The sequence below is a fragment of the Papaver somniferum genome, unplaced genomic scaffold, assembly GCF_003573695.1.
Source record: "Papaver somniferum cultivar HN1 unplaced genomic scaffold, ASM357369v1 unplaced-scaffold_70, whole genome shotgun sequence".
NCBI classification, from domain to species: domain Eukaryota; kingdom Viridiplantae; phylum Streptophyta; class Magnoliopsida; order Ranunculales; family Papaveraceae; genus Papaver; species Papaver somniferum.
In genome coordinates, this window is record NW_020649860.1 from 2,590,818 (window position 1) to 2,610,778 (window position 19,961).

Below are 19,961 nucleotides of genomic sequence, written 5' to 3' on the forward strand. Positions count from 1 at the left end.
TTTCAAAATATGTATTGTGAGGGCATAAAACTAAACATAGCAAACAGCATTTTACCTCTAACATCCAAAAAGAAAGATATACTGACAAAGCATAAACTGGTTTTCAAGTGAATTTCACATATTTGATGACGACTAGACATCTAACCATAGTTGGGGGGTGTAAATGACACTGAAAATGCAATTGTGCAAAAAAGATTGGAGTAAAAGAAAATTCCTAAAAGACGCAAACAAGTGAATGAATAACTCGCTGCGTAGAATACAAATTCCGCTGCTTATCATAATACTGTTATGATTACAAAACCAACCTTGCACTGGGCACTCAGAGTAGGAACCTCCTCAAAAGTATAATCATAAACGATGAACCAGACAAACTACGAGGTCATTATGTTAACTGTCACATACTTTCTTCATCTATAATAAAAACACTAACAGATAACCTTCCTAGTTTAAAGCCCAGCTTTGTTATAAACTTATAATATAAGTATAGAAATCCACGAGCCATCTGACACTTACAAATGACAACAAATCGCCGTACTCCATCTTGGAAGATAATCTTTTCAGCTTACCAAATTCAGAACCCATCTGCTTCACGGGGACTGTGCATTTCATCTGGCTGGTTAATTTTGATATCCTCAAACTCTGTATCATCTGTTTAAAGCAAAGTACAATCTGAGCGTTAACAAATTAAAGGACTAAGAATAAAGCAAATTTAGAATTGGAAACACAAAAATGGAGGGACTAGAATATCTAACACATAAACAATTATCTACTTTTCTCACATCCCAATCTTTTTCACATGTACGAATTTATTGTTTACGTGTTGCCTAATGGTAACGTTATAATTTAGATGTGGACAAGTGAGGCCTAATACGTTACAAAGCTTATGAACTAGTAAGCAAACTAGAACATGGAGCTAACAAGATGACAATGATAATGGAAACTAGGATAGGAACCTGATTCTATGAAGCATATCCAAATATACAATTACATAAGAGAATTGTGCACAGACCCTCGCACAAAAGCAGCTTAATGCTATCAAGAAGTAACATATCAAGGCTGCTTCCAACTTGAGAGATTTAGAGCAGATGTGATTGTTGACAGCTTGAATAAATTAAGATCACGAAAAGAGTGGATACCAAAAGGAGAAATTAAAGGACAACATGAGAGGATGTAAGGGCGCATCTTATTACATTTCCAGAGGTTGAGAATTTAGCAGTTGAAAACAACGGTAAGAATGTTCTTTGATCTGTCCATAGACAAATTAAGGCTAACAGACTGTGATCCAACTCGTGAACCGATCCAACCATACTCCTTTGTTTCTGAGTAAGAAAAGAAACCACCTTAATTAATCCCCCATGAATCGTTAAGAAAAGACCTGGATAATCCTTGCCTGTGGAGAGACCTATTGTTTATAACAAAATATTGAGAATATTGAGGTACTCTGCAATGTCTCTTCCTCTTCCGACTCCCTTTCCTAAGCCTGGCAACCATTCAGCAAGTGCGTTGTATTTTCTTCCCCAACATTAAATTTGAAGCCTATATCTTAGCAAAATCTGATTCTGTAATAGTGAATGGTCAAAAAGATTCAAATAGGATCACTCTAGTATCTCACTAAGCGTTCTAGAGGTTTGAGATTCACTTTTCAGTGCACCCAATGATGAATAGCTATGACACTCCGGAAACTATTTCTCGAGTACCAGTGTGTTAATTATAAGCATGTAAGGAGTTCTTGAATAAGAGACTCCCTAAAGTTACTTCAAAGTATATTCGTTGTTTCCAAATATTTAATGATTCTCACATCTTTGTTACGTTTCGCTGACTACTTCACAATAGGCTAATAGTGACTACTTCATAATAGGCTAGTAGTGCAACCTTACCAACTCGGTTAGCTTGATAAACTCCTTAAATATTGAAAATTGAAATATATTTTTATTCTTGATCCACAATAAACCTAAAACGACCACCTTGCGAACCAATTAGTTCCACCAATCTTATCCTAAAATGGATAAAGGTCTCTACTTGACTCTTCAGCACCAATAAGCAAGCGTGAAGTAAAACAATATAAATCATGACAAATAATGAACCCTAGCACATGGCATAAGTACGAGGAACACATGATATAAGTAAACAAAAACTATCTATTGTCATCGGCGGATGTCAAAATAACTTTGTCCAAAGTTTGCTATTCCCTAAAAACCGAAACCATTATAAATTAATTAGTAAAAATACAAATCTAATCAATTAACAGAGGGAAAGAAAGAGGGTCTACCTTTCCTCAATGTTAGTGCTACTATAACATCATTTTCAACCTGTGTAAGAACGGAAGAAAGAAATGACAAAAGATAAGATGTTCAACTTTTCATTCGACGGAATTTTCAGAAAACAGAAAAACAAATAGATATTGGCGAGCGCATTCAGTACCAAACGATGCACCTGTGTGGAGAGAATGACTCGTACACTGAAAAGTTATTGTCATTAGTAATGCTGGTGAGGCGATGATGAATTTAATGGAACTATTGCATGAGTACTAGTTGTGATGAGGAAGAGACTGGTGCTTCTAAGTGAATATTAGTGGGTGGTGGCTTCGTGATGCTATATCGCAATGGTGATTGGTGGCTTCTAAGTGAGTATGGTGGCAGTATGCAAAAGAGGATTTGGTGCTGATGTATATCGCAATGGTGATTGGTGGCTTCGTGATGCTAGTGGTGGATCAAACTGCAGTTAATGCAGGTCCTAAGTGGCCATATGGGAATTGGATACATATCAGCTTAGAGGAGCTGTATGGATAATTACCATATACTCCCTCCGTCCCACTATTAAGTGACCTATTTGATTTTAGATTTTGTCCCACTAATAAGTGACCTATATCACTAAACAAGGAGATATTTCCAAAATTATCCTTTTAGTTAATTATAAAAAATATAAGAAATATGCATAATTTGATAGGCATGTTTATATTCATTACGTAGGTGCTTTAAAATGCTTTTCAATGGTATGAAGTTTGCGAACATCCGTGGAGTAGTTTGAGAGATAAATCATTTCTAAATTTCACTAATTATTATCCATAAGGGTATAATTGTAAAAAATGTTTAAAAGCACTCTTTTCCTTGCTTGTCTTAAAAATTGTGCAAACTTAAACTAGGTCACTTAATAGTGGGACGGAGGGAGTAGTATGATATTATCTAGGGATATCGAAGTAAAATCTCTTAGCATAGTGACTAATAGTAAATAGTCTGAAAATTATAATTCTACACAACGGTATCGATGTAAACAAACTTAAGAAATATTGGAAAATTACAAAGGTACAAAAATTGCATACATAGTAAAACCAAAAGTTTTTTCTTATTGCATTTGACTTTCCCTGTCTTCTACTCCACATCTGATCAGAAACTAAACTTAACCTCATTTCCATATTTAATATTGACTTCACGAAGAAAAGAAAAGAAAAAAGTAACACAGGGACAACAAACAAAATGAAGGTAAGAGTGCTCTGCAATATAAGAGATATACACAATTCAACGCTCAGCCGGAAAAATACCGTCCAAACATTTAAGAAGGTAAGAGTGCTCTGCAACATCTTGAAACCGAATTTTACAAGATGAAATAAAATAAAACAAATAGGTTAATTTGATACCTTTTGATCTGCCAATGTCTTGGAATCCTCTAATACATGACCAGTTTCTAATAATATCAAGCGCTGATCATTAACTGGTTGATCGATGAGTGTGTGCAACTTCTGCTTGATATCTAAAATTGTCTCCGTTGGATCACATTGTACAAAGTAGGTTGTCTTTTCACGCTTAACACGAATATGCATAGCCTGCAGATCCAACATATTAGTTTTTGATGAATATTTCGACAGACAAAACATGTTGGGAGGATGAACGAGGGACTACTACTGCAGGTTGACCTAAAGTTTGAATGTCATACTGATACTAGTTTCCACTAAAAGAGGACAACTGAATCATAATTTTTGATCAGTTGAGATAACAAGCCATTTAATTTTTATCAGAGGAAATCTAAGTCACAAATATAACTGTAGTTAGACCCAGCCCTTCTGTTGATTCCAGGTATATCTTACAACAATTCAGATAAATTAAGACAAAGAAGCTAATTACACTTCAAACACTTTCCTTACTATTATTAACTCGGCATCCAATAGGAAAGGTGCAAAGGTTATTCTTCTTAATAAGCTAACAATCACTTTAGTTAAGGAGAAAAAGGACACATCAGGAAAGTTGAGAAAAGTATTCCACTTACCATTTTAAAATGTTCAGCCACAAGAACGAAAGATTTGGATCAAAGCCCTGGTAGCGTGAGTTTGGTAATTCAGTTCCTGATAGTTCTCGAGCTACAATTCTATAAAATATTTTGGTTACTTCAGCACTGTATTATTTCAAACAAGCAAGTAATGATAGATTGTCCTCAGGTTTAACAATACTAATCACGCATTTATAGTTACTTGTTTGATTTTCATGGTTTCCGTAGTACCCCCTTATGTATTTAGAAACCAATTTGTATATATGCTAAACTAACAATTGATATTATTTGTTTCTTCACTTGCAAGACTTTAACTAATTTCTCTTCTTATTCTGAGTTCGTTACTCCTCAATATTTAGCAATATCCGTAAATTTATCAGAGGTCTTGAATAGGTAAGACCCAGTTTATTTATTTCTTTTGGTAAGCCATTCCTACTTTTGTTTTAGGTTTTCCTCGCAGGATTGAGGGAACTTTACTGAGCAATTACTTTCCAATATTTTGATGGTTGATAACATCAAATGTGCATGATATGTTTTTGATTATCGACAAATTAAGTTTACTCTAACTTTTACAAATCATTAAGTGAAACTGAATTTCTTCAGTTGTACTTAAATTCGGGCAATCTAGTAATAGACCACAACAGCAATGCTATAACGAGGATGATAATTCTATCTTAAAAAACCCTAGTAACATTATTTATTTATTTTTGGCAACTTTCACCGCGACCTAAAACCCTAATTTCATGAACAGATTTCTTAAAGTTGCTACCAGCTACTATAAGGAGATAAAATTTCGAACTGATTCGTTCAAGCAAAAAACTCAAAGCAACCAATTTTGAACGAATCAGTACAAGATTTTACAAGCGGAAAAATGGAAGAAAACATTAGTATGAATAAGAAGAATGAAATTAGGGTTTCGTACCTGAGATTTGGACGAGTTCCTCTACTCGATAAAAATCTCCTTTTCTGCTCAAAAGAATCTACCTTCTTTTCTGCTGTTGTTGTCACGTCAGTTGCCTCGACAAACAAAAAGGGAATGACCAAGAGAATACTAGATGACCACTATCACGGTGGGACGGGCGACCGACGAAATCAACCCAAAAGTATCATTTTCCTGATACGGCACGAAATCGACGCAATGATACGGCACGAATGTATCATTTCTCCTGATACGAGGTGAAAGTATCACTTTCTTTAAACGGAAAATGAGACGATGCATGCATAAATCAAAATATGGCTGCATAACGTGTTATGCATCTTTTGTGGTGGTTTGCATAATGGCTATGCATTTAATTTTCTAAAATTATGCCCAAAGTGAAAATATCACTTTTCTTAATACGTAGGGAGTACATCGTTTTATTAGTTGCAAGGGAAAGTAAGTTGATGCATAAACTAAAATATGGATATATAAAGTATTATGTATCCGTTGTGGTGGTTTACATAATGGATATACATTTAATTTTCGAAAATTGTGTCTAAAATGATAAATATCTTCGAATTTTCGTAAAAACTCAAAATTTGATATTGTTGTTTGTACTTTGTACTCATTGCGTAATTTTTTTTAAAACCATTTTAACGAGATAAAATTTGTAAAATTCCAAGGAAAGGATTTTTAAATATGTTATATTAAAGTTTGGTTGTCAATTATACCCTAAAAGAGTAGGATACATAAGGAGTTATGGTAATTGGACTAAAAGGGAGGGACAATTTTTTCTAGTGAAAAAGACTAACCATGGACACGAAATCCAATCTTTTTGTGTCAAATTGGAAAAAAGTCATGCTTCACATCGACACAAAGTCACCGTATATAGAGTCCTCCCTTACTTCGCTCAGTCGGCCTAAATATATTTCCGCCCAACATTTTGTAGTATGTTACCCCCTCCGTCCCATGATAGATTATTTTTTTATTTTTTATTTTTCTGAGGGGAAAAAGGATATACCTCTTTAGATTATATTAATTGGAAACCATGAACAATGTAAGAACCGTTAGTTGGGTATTTATATAGTTACAATTTGGGTGATTATTTATATAGTTACAATTTGGGTGATATATATAAAAAAAGAAAAAAAGAAAAAAAACTTTAGTTGGGTATTTATATAGTTACAATTTGGGTGATTAGCATCAAATTATGCAGATAATTATCAGCATATTTATGACACTTGTGTACAAGATGTGTCAAAAGTATACTAGAGTTTGTGGGCGCCATATAATCAGCTCTTTTATATTTGTCACGTGCAATTAATTTACCAACATATGTTATCTTCTTTGACTTTCCAAGTTTGCATGACTAAAGTGCAAAACTAATATTCTGTATATTCATTTCTCCCAAAAATGTAGTGTCCGGTCCAAACAACATTAACCAGGTCAAAAAAAACATTAAAAAAAAACATTAACCAGGTCAACTAAGTTAAGTGGCCACTGGTTGTGAATCCAAAGGCCCACTATGCTTCTTTTTACTTGGTCAAAATTCCAAATCAGGCCCACTAGCTTGATTATGTTGATTTACGAGTGACTAGTCGATTGGTGTTCGCTTCCATAATCCATATCTTAAAATGTCTAGGATAGTACTTCTGGTCCATTTTGATCCATTTCAGGGTGAAGTTCCGCATTTTATTTTTTCGAGCTTTATTATCAAAATTCTGCAAAACCAAAGAAAATTGTTAAATATATACAAACTAAAGATCTAGTAAATATAACTTGAGTGGTAAATATGTACGAATTAACCACTCATCACATCCCAAACCTAAATTTTGCTAGTCCTCGAGCAAACACAAAAAAAAAAACTAATCTAAAAATGAAACAAAAATCCTAATTCATTTTCGCTGGCATCACGATTGCAATTAGCGTGTGCAATAAGCCTTTAAAACCCTAGGCGGCCCCAGTGGCCGAGTTATAGTCTCGGAAGAGTTTGCAAGAGGTGTACCCTCAAAACCTTTACTCCAAACCCTAACTACATATACAGATCCTTGGAATGTCACTAAAAAATCTCCTTGGTTGGCATAGTCTCATTGATTACATAAGGAAGTACTCTGATGCGAGTGACAGAGCTCTACTCAGTTAGTCACACCCATACTCGGAATCAAACAAATCACATGGATAGAATAAGAAGATGGACATAAAGAAAGACGTAGATGGTTTACAATATTGACTAAGGTGAATAGTGTTTCCCATATCTGTCTGAAGGCCACTGCTAGGATGAACCTATCTTAATGGACTGAGATACTGGTTTGACTGGCATATACAAGGTAACCAATGGTCGATAATCCTAATTCTAGATCAACTCAACTGGCATACACAAGGGAACAATGGTCGACTTTATTGAATTTATTCTGGTCGGTTTGATGGTCTAGTCTAAATACTTATTTTTTATTTTATTTTTTTATATTTTTATATTTTTTTCCATGGTAACTCAATCGCTCTATTTCACCCTAGCAATGCTAACAATTCGGTGCATGTGCCCCACCAAATCACTTAGAGAAACATATTTAAAAAATAAAAGAAAAACAAAAGGTGAAAAGGACTCAACGGGATATGGTGAAACTACCATGTTGTTTCTAACACCTGAGTTCTGTGCTTTTATGAACAAACTCTATTTTTGGGTTCCTCAACTCCTACAACCAAGATGTTTCCATCCACTTCGATTGATTAGTGCTATCCTTAATTGACACAAATTTCTAGGCTTTAGAGTTTTAAATGCAACTAAAAGTTTCTACCATACCCCCAAACTTAAATCTAACATTGTACTTAATATTCTAAAGATGAAATTAAAATCACGAACAAGGAGAAACTGTTACCACTTAAAGGAAAGGGAAAAGGAAGAATATTACCATGTCACAAGAACATGGGTTACCTCCCAAGAAGTGCGAAGTTAAAGTCTTCAGCCAGACATTGGAAGAGATTAGTCACCTCGTAGAATCATATAGCAGTTGCTGGAATAACTGCGGGTCATCTGGATCGAAAAGTGCTAAGCACAAGAAAAGGAAACTGCAACATGCCAAGAAGATACTGAACATACCCTTATCTAACTTTTTGTTTAAGACAACTATATTTAGTTGTGATTCAGGTTCAGGCTCTATAAAAAAGTCTAGATGAAATGTTTTCAAGGACCGAATTTTCTCAAAGGTAAGATCATGAAGGTCAGGTTGAAGAGTCTGGAAATACTTAACTAAGAACTTAGAAGCACATAACAATAACCTGAATAATTGGGGATCCTTTAGGTCCATCGGAATTGACTCACATAGTAGACCACAGTAATGGTCATTCTTAAAAAAATGTGTTGACCCTCCTAAAATAATTAGTTTAGTCTCAAAACTTAATAACCGACACATCTGAAACTCATAAGTTCCCACAATTGAAAGAAAATTGTTAGAGTACTGCTCGGTCGAACTCGCAAGCGTTGCTATCTCAAACTTGTTTGTCAAGTTTAGTTGCCAAAACTGTAAGTCTTGATTTCTAGTCTACTTATAACTAAGTCTCGGTTTAGGATAGTAAGTGTAGTTGAGCTTTAGAATTCACGGCGTTCATCGAATGAAGACGAAGAACTACTCAAGGGAACTTGTGGAACTTCATCAACAAAAGGTATGTGGAGACTTGAAATCATCTATCACTCAAAAGTCTATCTACTCTATCTCCTATTTGAGACAAAAAGTCGTATTGCTATATATACTTCAACTATACATATTTGGTATTTCGAGCCGAGTTTATCTCGCTTATCTATTTCTCGAAATATGTGTTGGTAAGCTTTCGCTTGAACCAAATTCATCTTTTATTCTTGACGAAAGTCAAAAGATGATCATGTGAAAATCTCCTTGTAACATCTTACATGATTTGTGTGAGACAGTCATTTGATGTAGACTCGGAATGTTTCTTATTGATCATTCGATCACTTGAAAATTGCTTTGAAGCTAATAGTTTGTGTGAGACAGCTGTTGTCGTCTTCCAAGAATGTTCAATGATTGAAATGAGGGTTTAGAACATGTAACCATGATTGGATATAAACACAGTGTGTATTCGCATTTGTGAAGTCCAAAATCGGGAACCATGGTATGCGTACCCGTACGCGTACTGGTTGATTGTTGGAAGTACGGAAACTAAGTATACGTACCCGTACGCGTACTGGCGGAAGTTCAAGTTCCGTGAATTTCTGCTGGAGTTTGGAAGAGTAAAATGGTATGCATACCCGTGCGCTTACTGGCGTAACCAAATTCAGTCCGGGTACTTAAGGTATGTGTACCTGTTTGCATACTTAAGTAGGTTATGTTATAAAATCGATTTGTTCATGAACTAATACATTTATATAATAAGGAATGCAATCTTTTGTAAACCGTGGCTATAATGTTCATGAAATGATTCGAGCGTATCAAAATCGATTTTGTTTCAATTGTGTCTTATATATTTCTATGAGAATATAAACAATTGAACAACTCTCTAACTAGTTTTATTTGAGTCATTTGAACTAGTTATGATAAAGATGAATGAGGTTGATATGAAAGTGCTCATATGGCTAACCATTGGTTAACTATTGTTGAACCAACTAAGTGTACACGTTTAGGTATGGTTACCTTTATCTAAATGATGATACATTTCATTTGTGTATAACATGCTAAGTTCGATCTAACGGTTGAAAGATATCAACTTGAATCTAATCAGTTTTTCATCTAACGGTGAAAATTGAATGCTTTGTTACCAAGGTAACATTGATTGCAAACCCTAATTTGGAGACTATATAAAGGAGTGTAGATGGTGGATTTTCGACAAAGGCTAAAATCGTAAAACCATAATTGTACATACTCCTGATCCAGCAATCAGATGAGTATTGAGGCTCATGTCTCTCATTGAAGCATGAAAGTTCATGTCGCAAGAACCTCTGAATGAGTATCCCAGAGTCTTTTAAATGGCAACGCTCCTCATGCTCGTTCGAACGACTCTGGTAACGTTCATCATTCTTACTTCACTACTCCTTTTCTCTCTATTGATGCACCCGATGGAGAGATCCCATCATTGGCAGAATTGGCATAGAGGTAAGGAATTTTGGCCGGAAACATCAATCGGTTGAAAGAAGCAATTGATAACCTCTTCACATGTATGGTGGAATTAACAAGGCTCTTGGGAGCAAAAATGGTTGAACGTCCAAACTCTACTGATGCTCCTCAAGCCAACAGTTTCACTACTTACGAGAAGCCGGTGGACCAGGAAGTTACACACCTGATTGAAAATCTGTGTGAAATCCTACACTTCTCCAGAGATCAACGTACGAGCACGTTCGTTGCACTCAACCAAATATCCTCTGACGTACAGCTAACTCCATCGTCTCTAGCAGTTGAGGAAGCATCCATGATGTCTGAACATTCGATCAATAATATTACCTTTGGAGAGGAAGACCGCATGGCAGATGAAGGACATAATCGAGCCTTATACATGACCGGTTTTATCAAAGACTTTGAATTCAAGAGAGCTCTCATTGATACAGGCGCTTCTACAAATATTATTCCTATGAAAACTCTCAAGGAGGCCAAGATCCCACAGAAAAAATTGTCCGTCATCCCATCTTGATGACAGGTTTTGAAGGAAGTGAGAGCCATACGTATGGATATACATATGTAGACCTGAAGGTAGGACCTATCCAATCAAAGGTCAAGTTTCATGTGATTGAGAAAGAACCTGATTATCACATGATACTCGAACTCCCATGGCTCCATGATAACAAGGTGGTTCCCTCGACGTACCATCAATGCATGAAGGCTCTGCTCAACAACAAGATTGTTCGCATCGCGGCTTCATTATCTCCTTATGCTCCTGTATATGATGCTGAATTCCTTGAATCTCAAAAAAGCATCCCCGAACCTCCAAGCAAGATTTTCAGTACTCCACTCCCAAGATGGAAGTCCATTGAAAAAATTGCTGACAAACCATCATCCTCAGGTGCTAAGTCGATCAAGTCATCTGCTATGCCGATTAAGCATCGTAAGGATCGGGTCTCAACTCCAGGATCTAATTCCATAACCAGTCATGATGCGGAGGGGAGGATCATTTATCACCGACGTAAAGATTAGCAATTAACAGGGGAGAACGATGAAAAGTCTCCTCGTCCCGAAGAATCATGTCAGAGCAAACCATCACTCGAAGAAGAGGTTCAAGATGCTCCACAAAAATTGCAAGAAGGCACTGATTCCACCAGTGATGATTTCGAAACAATCAACATCGGGATGGAGGAAGATCCAAGGCCAATTTTAATTAGTTTCGCGCTGTCACCTGAGGAACGGACGAAACTGATAAATCTGTTGAAGGAGTATCAGGATGTCTTCGCTTGGACGTACGAAGAAATGCCTGGTCTAGACGACAGTTAGTTACTCATCATCTGCACATCACTCCTGGATCCAAAGCTGTCAAACAACCGCCTAGGAAGTTCAGACACGAAGTTGAGGAACAAATCAAAGTCGAGATTCAGAAACTACTAACAACATGATTCATCAAACCTATTCAACACCCAATATGGCTGGCAAACGTTGTTCCTGTCAAGAAGAAAAATGGTCAAATCAGATGTTGTGTTGATTTCAGGAATTTGAATAAATGTTGTCCGAAGGATGATTTTCCCTTACCCAACATTGATATGCTCGTTGATGCAACCAGTGGTCATGGTATGTTCTCATTCATGGATGGTTACAGTGGATACAACCAGATCAAGATGTACGAGCATGATGCCAACAAGACCGTGTTCCGTACTCTTATTGGGAATTTTCACTACACCGTGATGCCCTTTGGATTAAAAAATGCAGGTGCTACTTATCAATGAGCCATGACTTCCATATTCCATGACATGATGCACAAACAAGTGGAAGATTATGTTGATGATGTGGTAGTGAAGTCGAAGACTCGGGCATCCCACCTTGAAGTTTTGAGACAAGTTTTTGAAAGATGCAGAGAATACAAATTAAAGATGAATCCTCTGAAGTGTGCTTTTGGTGTTTCCTCCGGAAAATTTCTAGGATTCCTGGTCACTGCAGAAGGAATCAAAGTCGATCCAGACAAGACGAAAGCTATTAGTACCATGCCTCCTCCACGCACTGTGAAAGAACTCCAGAGTTTTATGGGAAAGGAAAACTATATTCGATGCTTTATTCCTGGATTGGCTCAACTCATTGCTTCGTTCACCCCTCTGCTGAAGAAAGAAGCGAGTTTTACATGGACAACCGTCCAACAAGAAGCATTCCAAAAAATACAGCAGATACTATTATCACCTGCTGTTATGAAATCTCCATTGCAAGGGCGACCACTAATATTTTACACAACTTCCAGTGATGTTGCTATTCGAACACTTCTTTCTCAAGAAGACGAAGAAGGTATCGAACGTCCGATCTACTACTTCAGCCGTATGATGAGAGACGCTCAACTCCGATACCCAAAAGCCGAAAGATCATGTCTAGCATTGGTGCATGCAATCCAGAAATTCAGGCACTATTTACTATCCAACAGAGTTGTGCTCGTTTCCAAAGCCGACCCTATAAATTTTTTACTATCAAAGCCAGCCTTGATGGGGAGACCGGCAAAATGGCTACTTCATATGTCAGAATTTGACATAGCTTGTGTACCGCCTAAAGAAATCAATGGCCAAGCAGTTGCAGACTTGCTCGCTACTTTTCCAGGAGAAGATGCAACAATGTTACATGAAGATGTGCCTGACGAGTTCCCAGAGGTCTTAGTTATCAAAGAAGAGACGTGGATTTTATACTTTGACGGATCCGCCACCCCTAACAACGACACTGGAGGAGCGGCGTAGTGCTTGTATCTCCATCTGGCGAAGTCTTCTCACACTCGTTCAAGTTAGATTTTCACTGCACCAACAATTCAGCACAATATGAAGATTTCTTACTAGGTTTGTCCCTGGCCAAGCAAGCATGAGCAACATACCTTGAGATAAGAGGAGATTCAAAACTACTGGTCAATCAAATGAACGGAGCATACTCTCTCAAAGAAATCACGCTCGCCCCATTCAGAACTGAAGCTCAGCGGATATTAACTCATTTTGTTGATGCAGCGATTGTCCATACTGGACGAACTAACAATAGGCATGCTGACTGCCTAGCAACTCTCGCTTCTAAGATGTAATTCGAAGGAGCAGGGAAAACAATCACAGTACAGAGGCGTGCTGTGTCATCTACCTGGCTTGCTCAAGTCGAAGACATTCAAGCAAACGATTGGCGAGCGCCTATTATTCATGAATTGAGCAGTTCTCTTTCAGAAGGGAAAGTCAGTCTCAAGGAATTAAAGAATTATTTCTTTATTCATGGACCGTTATACTATCGAAATCCTGATAGGTCCTTATCACGATGCCTTGGAAACGACGAAGCGGACGAACAACTCAAACGCATACATGAAGAAATCTGTGGACAGGCGTTGGTGGTAACACTTTACAGAAAGCTTCAAAGGATGTGATATTATTGGCCTTCCATGGAGACTCAATCAAGAATTCTACAAAGATCTTTTCCCAATTGTCAGACGCCTCCTCATCACTTAGAAGCTTTGACAGTCCATCACACTGGGGACTGGAGGGAACCTTACATCAAGTACCTTCGGGACAATGAATTTCCGTTGGAAAAGAAAGAAACAATAAAACTCATTCAGAGATCTAAAAGATTTGTCTTTCTTGATGGAATATTATACCGCAAAAGCTTTGGTGGGAACTTACTAAGATGCTTAGCATGAAATCCCAACAGTTTTAAAAGAAATGCACGATGGAGAGCATCAAGGAAAAAGGAAATTATGTCTCCAAATTCATGAGAAATATTATTGGCCGACCATGGAAGACGACGCAGCTGCGCATGTTCAGAGATGTCATCAATGCCAAGTCCATGGTAATCTCATCCACACTCCTTTCCTCCCATTGAATTCTATGAATAGTCCATGGCCTTTCCATAGCTGGGGACTGGATATCATCGGGAAAATCAATCCAGCATCTTCGAAGCAGCATGAATACATCATCACTACAACTTGAGTATTTTACCAAATGGGTTGAAGCTATTCCTCTTCGAAGCACTACTGGAGTCACGATTGCAGCCTTCATCAAAGAATACATAATATGTAGATTCGGTGTTCCTAAACAAATTGTCACCGATAATGGAACTCCTTTTGCCAACAAGCACGTGACAGAATTACTCGAGGAATACGGCATCAAACAAGTTTTCTCCACACCATACTATCCCCAAGGAAACGGACAAGCAAAGAGCACTAACAAAACTTTGATCTGAATTCTCAGCCGAACAATTCATGATAATCCTAGAACGTGGCATGAACAATTGCCTATGGCTTTATGGGCCTATCAGACCGCACCAAGGAGCTCGATCGGAACTTCACCGTACTCTCTCGTCTATGGATCCGACGCCATACTCCCAGCAGAAATCAAAATTCCTCCAGCAAGGATTGCAACAGCTAGTGGAGTACAATGAGATGAAGCCGAAGTATCCAACTCAAGAATCGCTGAACTGGACATGCTTGATTCGAGGAGGGCTAAGGTAGAAAAATACGTGGAAGCATACAAACAAAGGATCTCCAGAGCTTACAACAAAATGGTAAGACCCCGAACATTCCAAGTAGGAGATTTTGTATTAAAGACAGGAAAGCACATTCAACAAGATATGTCTGCTCCAACTTCTCTCCGAAATGGGAAGGACCATATGTAGTCATCAAGGCAGTATCCAGTGGATATTACAAGATCTTAGATATTGATGGAGGAGTGGAAGGAAATATAATCAACGGTAAATGGCTCAAAGCATATTATGCCTGATTCGTAGAAAACAATTACCTTTTCATCATTTCAAGCATTTTTCAAAATGTAATTTATGTTCCTCCAAAGAGCGTGCAAAATGCTCCTTTGTTCATTAAAAATTTCATAAATGAACAAAATTCCTTCATTCCATGATCAATTATTCTACCTAAAGAAAAAACCTAAACCTATTTGAAAACAACAATCATAAATGCTCATCTAGAGCACACCATCCAATAACAGATAATTCTTACTGGACATCATCTTCAACTTCGTTCGCAAGTTTTCATTTCTTATCCTCAAATATTCAATTGCTTTGTCAACCCTCACTGATTCCAAAGCTAGTGCTCTCTTTTCCTCCATGATAGCAGTCGACGAGGAAATCATGTTGGAAACAACGGAAACTCTATCAATCTTGATGATCTCGATACGACGATGAAGGCAGCCTACATTGAACTTCAAGAGCTCACAATTCGAAATCATATCATTCCATCTGTAAAGCTCTTTATTCTTGAAATCCCGCAAGTTCTTCTTGTCCATCTCGTCAATGATAGGCAACAAGCCAGCAACCGTGGTCAAGAGAGTTGGAAGGAAACCCCTCCATACTTCCGTGGTGGCGATGTGTCCATATTTTCTCCAGATTTTAGTGTACAGCAGCGCATAACACTTGGGCACGATGAAGCCTCCAACAAGCTGATTATCTAGGCAGACATTTTCATAGGTATGTCAAAAGGAAGTCCAGCAGTCGGATACTCATGAGCAAGAACCTCGACATCAACATCTACAAGATTGATCGAATCGTCATCAACATGATCATCATCAATTGCTGTTGCTGTCTGTCTTTTCTTCTTCCCGTCCTCAACAACGTGAACATCAACCTGCAAATACAACATTCAGAGTTAATAGATATTTGAATAAACATTCTGATGTAGTTTTTAAGCGGTAGTAAAGTTCGTTCAACTTGGATTATGTAGACTCGATTTTAGACTCAAATTAAAATAGAAAACTTAAAAAGAAATTGTATTCAAGTTTATAAAAAGCACTCAGACTTTGGATTCCACCAATCTCCAATTTTTATGTGATTTAATCTAGTCAATATTTATGCAACTCTTTACGTTTAAAGTGATTCTAATATTTTCTCCTAGACAAGTAGATTCTCAAAACAATAGTTGTAAATCGAAAGCATGGACCATCAAAAGATTTAACCTAAGCATGACCCATCAATTAAGAAAACAACCACTTAATCAGAATTATATATTCGATTTCAGTTCAGTGCAAATAATCATAAAAGAATTATGAAAATTAAATTAAATAGAATTTACCACATAATAATTGGAAAAATGGCTTCCTCCGTCGCCTCAGCAATGGGGTTTAGCTCCTCATATTAATCACTTTCTCAAAATATTTGTTTATGGTTCAAAAGTTGATTAAAAGATGAAAAACTATAACTCTGAATGTTTGCAACGGTGTATTGGAGTCGCAAAACGAATGACTGACTGTTACAAAGAAGTTACTGTAGCAGCGTTACGAATTTGAGACGCCGTTCTTAGTTGCAACGCTTGTTCTTCAGCAGCAGCAGCAGAAATACGGGTTTCCTGCAACTTGATCAATTCGCCTCTGTAGTGTTAAAAACTCCTCTGCGACTGCTCCAATAACTTCGTTTTTCTTCCCTGGGACTTAAACACACCTTTTATACTACTCAGAAACCTAAAAATAGCGATTAATTCTCTCTTTTTCTTTTCGTGCAAGTCACGGAAATAATCTTCTCTGCCGACTTGTTTACGCGTTTCTGAGCTTTCCAAATCATCCCAAACTCTATATTAGGTAAGTAGCTATCTCCGGAAAGATTATCTCCGGTTTAATCTCCCTGAAACTTCAAAAATCAGGCCAGCAGAGACCCGTGTGTAACTTCACCTCTGTTTTGCTCCAACTCGAGTTCTATCCCAATTCAATCCATTCCAGCGCTCATACCAAGCATGTTATGCTAAATCACGTCCAGCCCAACAAATTCCCGCGATTGAATCTTGATGAGTGCCAAATATTGTATATATTTATCCCTTTTTGTTGGCATTTAACTCATCTTTTGCGCATTAATTCTACATTTTATCCCATATTCTGTGTTTTCGTTGTTTTCAAGAATAAATAATTTTCTTAATTAATTTTGCATTTTTAGGTACTAAATAAATCCTGGTTATCTCACGGAGCGAAAAGAGCAAAGGAACGGCAAAGACTCTCGATAGGAGGAAGCGAAGAATGATGTTTGCAAGAGCCGGATCAACTAGAAGTGGGATTGAAGAAGGAAGAATTGTTCTTAAAGAAGATATGGGCTTGGAATACCCAAGGCCCAAAACCCTTACCCAAATCCATTTCCATTATCCATACCCATTTCCATGAGAGCCGTCAGATCGGATCCATCTTGTCATCCAACGGTCGCCTCATCATTGTGCATCAAAATCCGAAGCTCCTGTCAAACACTATAGTACCTAACTCCATCTGAAGCCGTCAGTTTTGTTGTGTCTCATCATCCAACGGTCGTTCCTATCGCACTGTTGGATCATTCCATCACCTTTTCATCTTACGCTTTCGCTTCGCTGATCATCAACCTTTGATACATCCGCCTCACACCCTAGCATCAGAAACCTATACCCCTAACCAAACAGACCCTTCTTCTCCATCGGGTTCTTCTTCCCAAATCAATTTTCCCCAAAACCAGCTCCTCCTTCCACCCGAACATGGCAGCCTGCAACTGCTGCTCCTCGAGCTTCACTACACCCCTCTCCGCCTCTACCAAAACCCGTACGCACCACAGTTTTCTCTCCCTAGCCTAGTCGTTTCCCCAAACCCACATCTCTCTGACCTAGGTGTGGAGTTGATGAAACAACTCGAGCTAGGGTTGCAGTATATCAATTGGAGCAGGAAGAGCATCAGAGGGACATCAAGGAGCATGGGTCGAGCAGAATTCACACATGGGTGAGAGAATTTGATTTTCCCCAAATCAATTTAGAGTTTTCAAAATTAGGGTTTTTAGAAATTAGGAATTTGATGTAAGCTATAAATAGAAACTGATGTAGGATGTTAAAAGGTGTTCTTGGGTCATCCTAGTTCCCCCTAATTGGGTTAATTTGATTTTTCAATTTCAATTTCAATTATACTGTCATCACTTGTTCTTCACTGTTAAACCATGTTGTGTATGTTAATGTTCTTGTAATTCCCCTGTTTGACTCACATGTTCTTGTTTTGAGTCTTAATGCTTGACAAACATGAAAACTCCTGACTCCAGCATGTTCTAGCTCTCTTGCTAGGGACTTGATGAAGCCCTAGCCCTGTTGTGTAGTTATTCTTGAATGATTAAGCAAGTTTGAATGAACTTAGTTTAGTGACAGATCACTTTCACAATGTATGCCAAGTATACTTTGTAGTTAGGTTCATGAGCTGTTGATAAGCTGCAACTTAAGCTGAATTCATATGTCTTTTGACTAATTGTACCTTAGAAAGACAGTTAGTACTTTGGAAAGAATACCATAGTTGTGTTTAACATGTCTATAGGAGAATGCATAGCTTAAGCTAGGGTGAATTCAATCCCCTAGTTCTCACTCATTCCCCACTGTTCTTCATTCCCATCCACAGTTTCTCTCCCATGTTCTGTTTTAGTAAGTTTTAGCTCCTATCATATTTGCATTTTACTTATTGTTTTACTTCAACACAACAATCTCACTCCATCCTCAATGCTCACTGTTTTGTAAATGCTTCTGTTTAGTGTCAAGTAAATACTTCTGTTTTGTAACTGCTCACTGTTTGTTTCCCCTCATGCTCACTGTGGTATCTTAACATCACAATCTTTACTTGTTTCACACACTGCCACAATCTTCTTATTTCACCATTTCCACCTCACTGTTCACTGCCCCTAGGAACAAGTTAGCAAAGGAAGCAAGAGACCAAAAATAGCAAATAAGCCCACCTTGTCCCTGTGGAACTGACCTGTGCTTGCCCTGTGTTGCTTGCCGACACTGTGCACTTGCAGTTAGAATTTTTAGGATCATTTCTAGTCCTACCAAGTTTTTGGCGCCGCTGCCGGGGACTCGGTTGCGGCGCAATTGCTCTTTCTTTCTTTTGGGTTGTTACTGAACTCTGCTTGCTGTAACTCCTATGCTTGCTTGCTGATTTTGCTTGCTGTAACTCCTGTTGAGTTGTTGCTAAGTCTGCCACTGAACTGCTGCTGCTGCCTGAAAATCTGCTGTGGTGCTGTTGAAAATCTGTTGCTGCTGCCCTGCCTGCACTGAACTGAACCACCTGCTGCCCTGCCTTGCTGCAAGCCCTGAACTGAACCACCTGGTGCTGCTGGTGCTCTTGTGCTGCTGTGGTGCTCCTGCTGGTGCCAGGCCAAGAATCCTGTGAGCTTCTGCACCTGTTGCTGCTGATCTGCTCCTGCTGCAAAGCCCTGAGCTGGTGAGCCTGCTGAAGACCAAGCCCAACAGGACTGTGCTGCTGAGGAAAAAAATCACAAGCCAATCAGTAGCAAATCACAAGCCCAACTGGGCCTGCTGAAGTTGCTGTCAAGCTTAACAATTTGAACCAAGCCCAACTGGGCCTTGAGTGTTGAAGCCAAAGCTTAGGATGATCCAAAGCCCAACTGGGCTTTTGCAACCTAACTGAGCAGCTGGGCTGTGCTTCAAAGGTAAGCCTAAACCCATTAAGAGAACCCAACCTGTGGGCTTCCATTTTTAATTTGTGGGCTTGTAATAATTTTTGTTTTTCTTTATTTTTTTATTTGGGCTTGTAATAATTTTTCTTTTTCTTCTTTTTCTTTCTTTTATGGGCTTGTAATTATTTATTGTTGTTTTTATTTTCTTTTGTGGGGTGTGATAATTTATGCTAGGCTAAGTTTAAAAAAAAAAAAAAAAAAAAAAACACCAAAATTTTGCTCCTAATTTCAAAAACCAA

At 37.9% G+C, this 19,961-nt stretch overlaps 1 protein-coding gene across 2 annotated transcripts; it reads right to left on the bottom strand.

The window, feature by feature from the left end:
* Positions 1-215: 215 nt before the first annotated feature.
* On the bottom strand, positions 216-5,322 carry LOC113344057. Of its 2 annotated transcripts, XM_026588116.1 has the most exons (5): positions 5,183-5,322; positions 4,261-4,359; positions 3,635-3,820; positions 2,270-2,309; positions 216-648 (listed from the first exon to the last, which is right to left on the bottom strand). In XM_026588116.1, the coding sequence occupies exons 2-5, from the start codon at positions 4,261-4,263 to the stop codon at positions 572-574; spliced, it is 306 nt and encodes a 101-aa protein (XP_026443901.1). In that variant the 5' UTR covers positions 4,264-4,359; positions 5,183-5,322; the 3' UTR covers positions 216-571. The 2 variants fall into 2 exon arrangements, with proteins under 2 accessions (XP_026443901.1, XP_026443900.1); XM_026588115.1 differs by lacking the exon at positions 2,270-2,309.
* Between the last annotated feature and the right edge of the window lie 14,639 nt (positions 5,323-19,961).

What these genes read in the sequence shown, in the direction of transcription:
- LOC113344057 (XM_026588115.1), bottom strand. An exon ending in AGACATTGGCAGATCAAAAG is followed by an intron (nt 649 to 3,634) that starts GTATCAAATTAA and finishes TGCTTTAAACAG; the next exon opens with ATGATACAGAGTTTGAGGAT.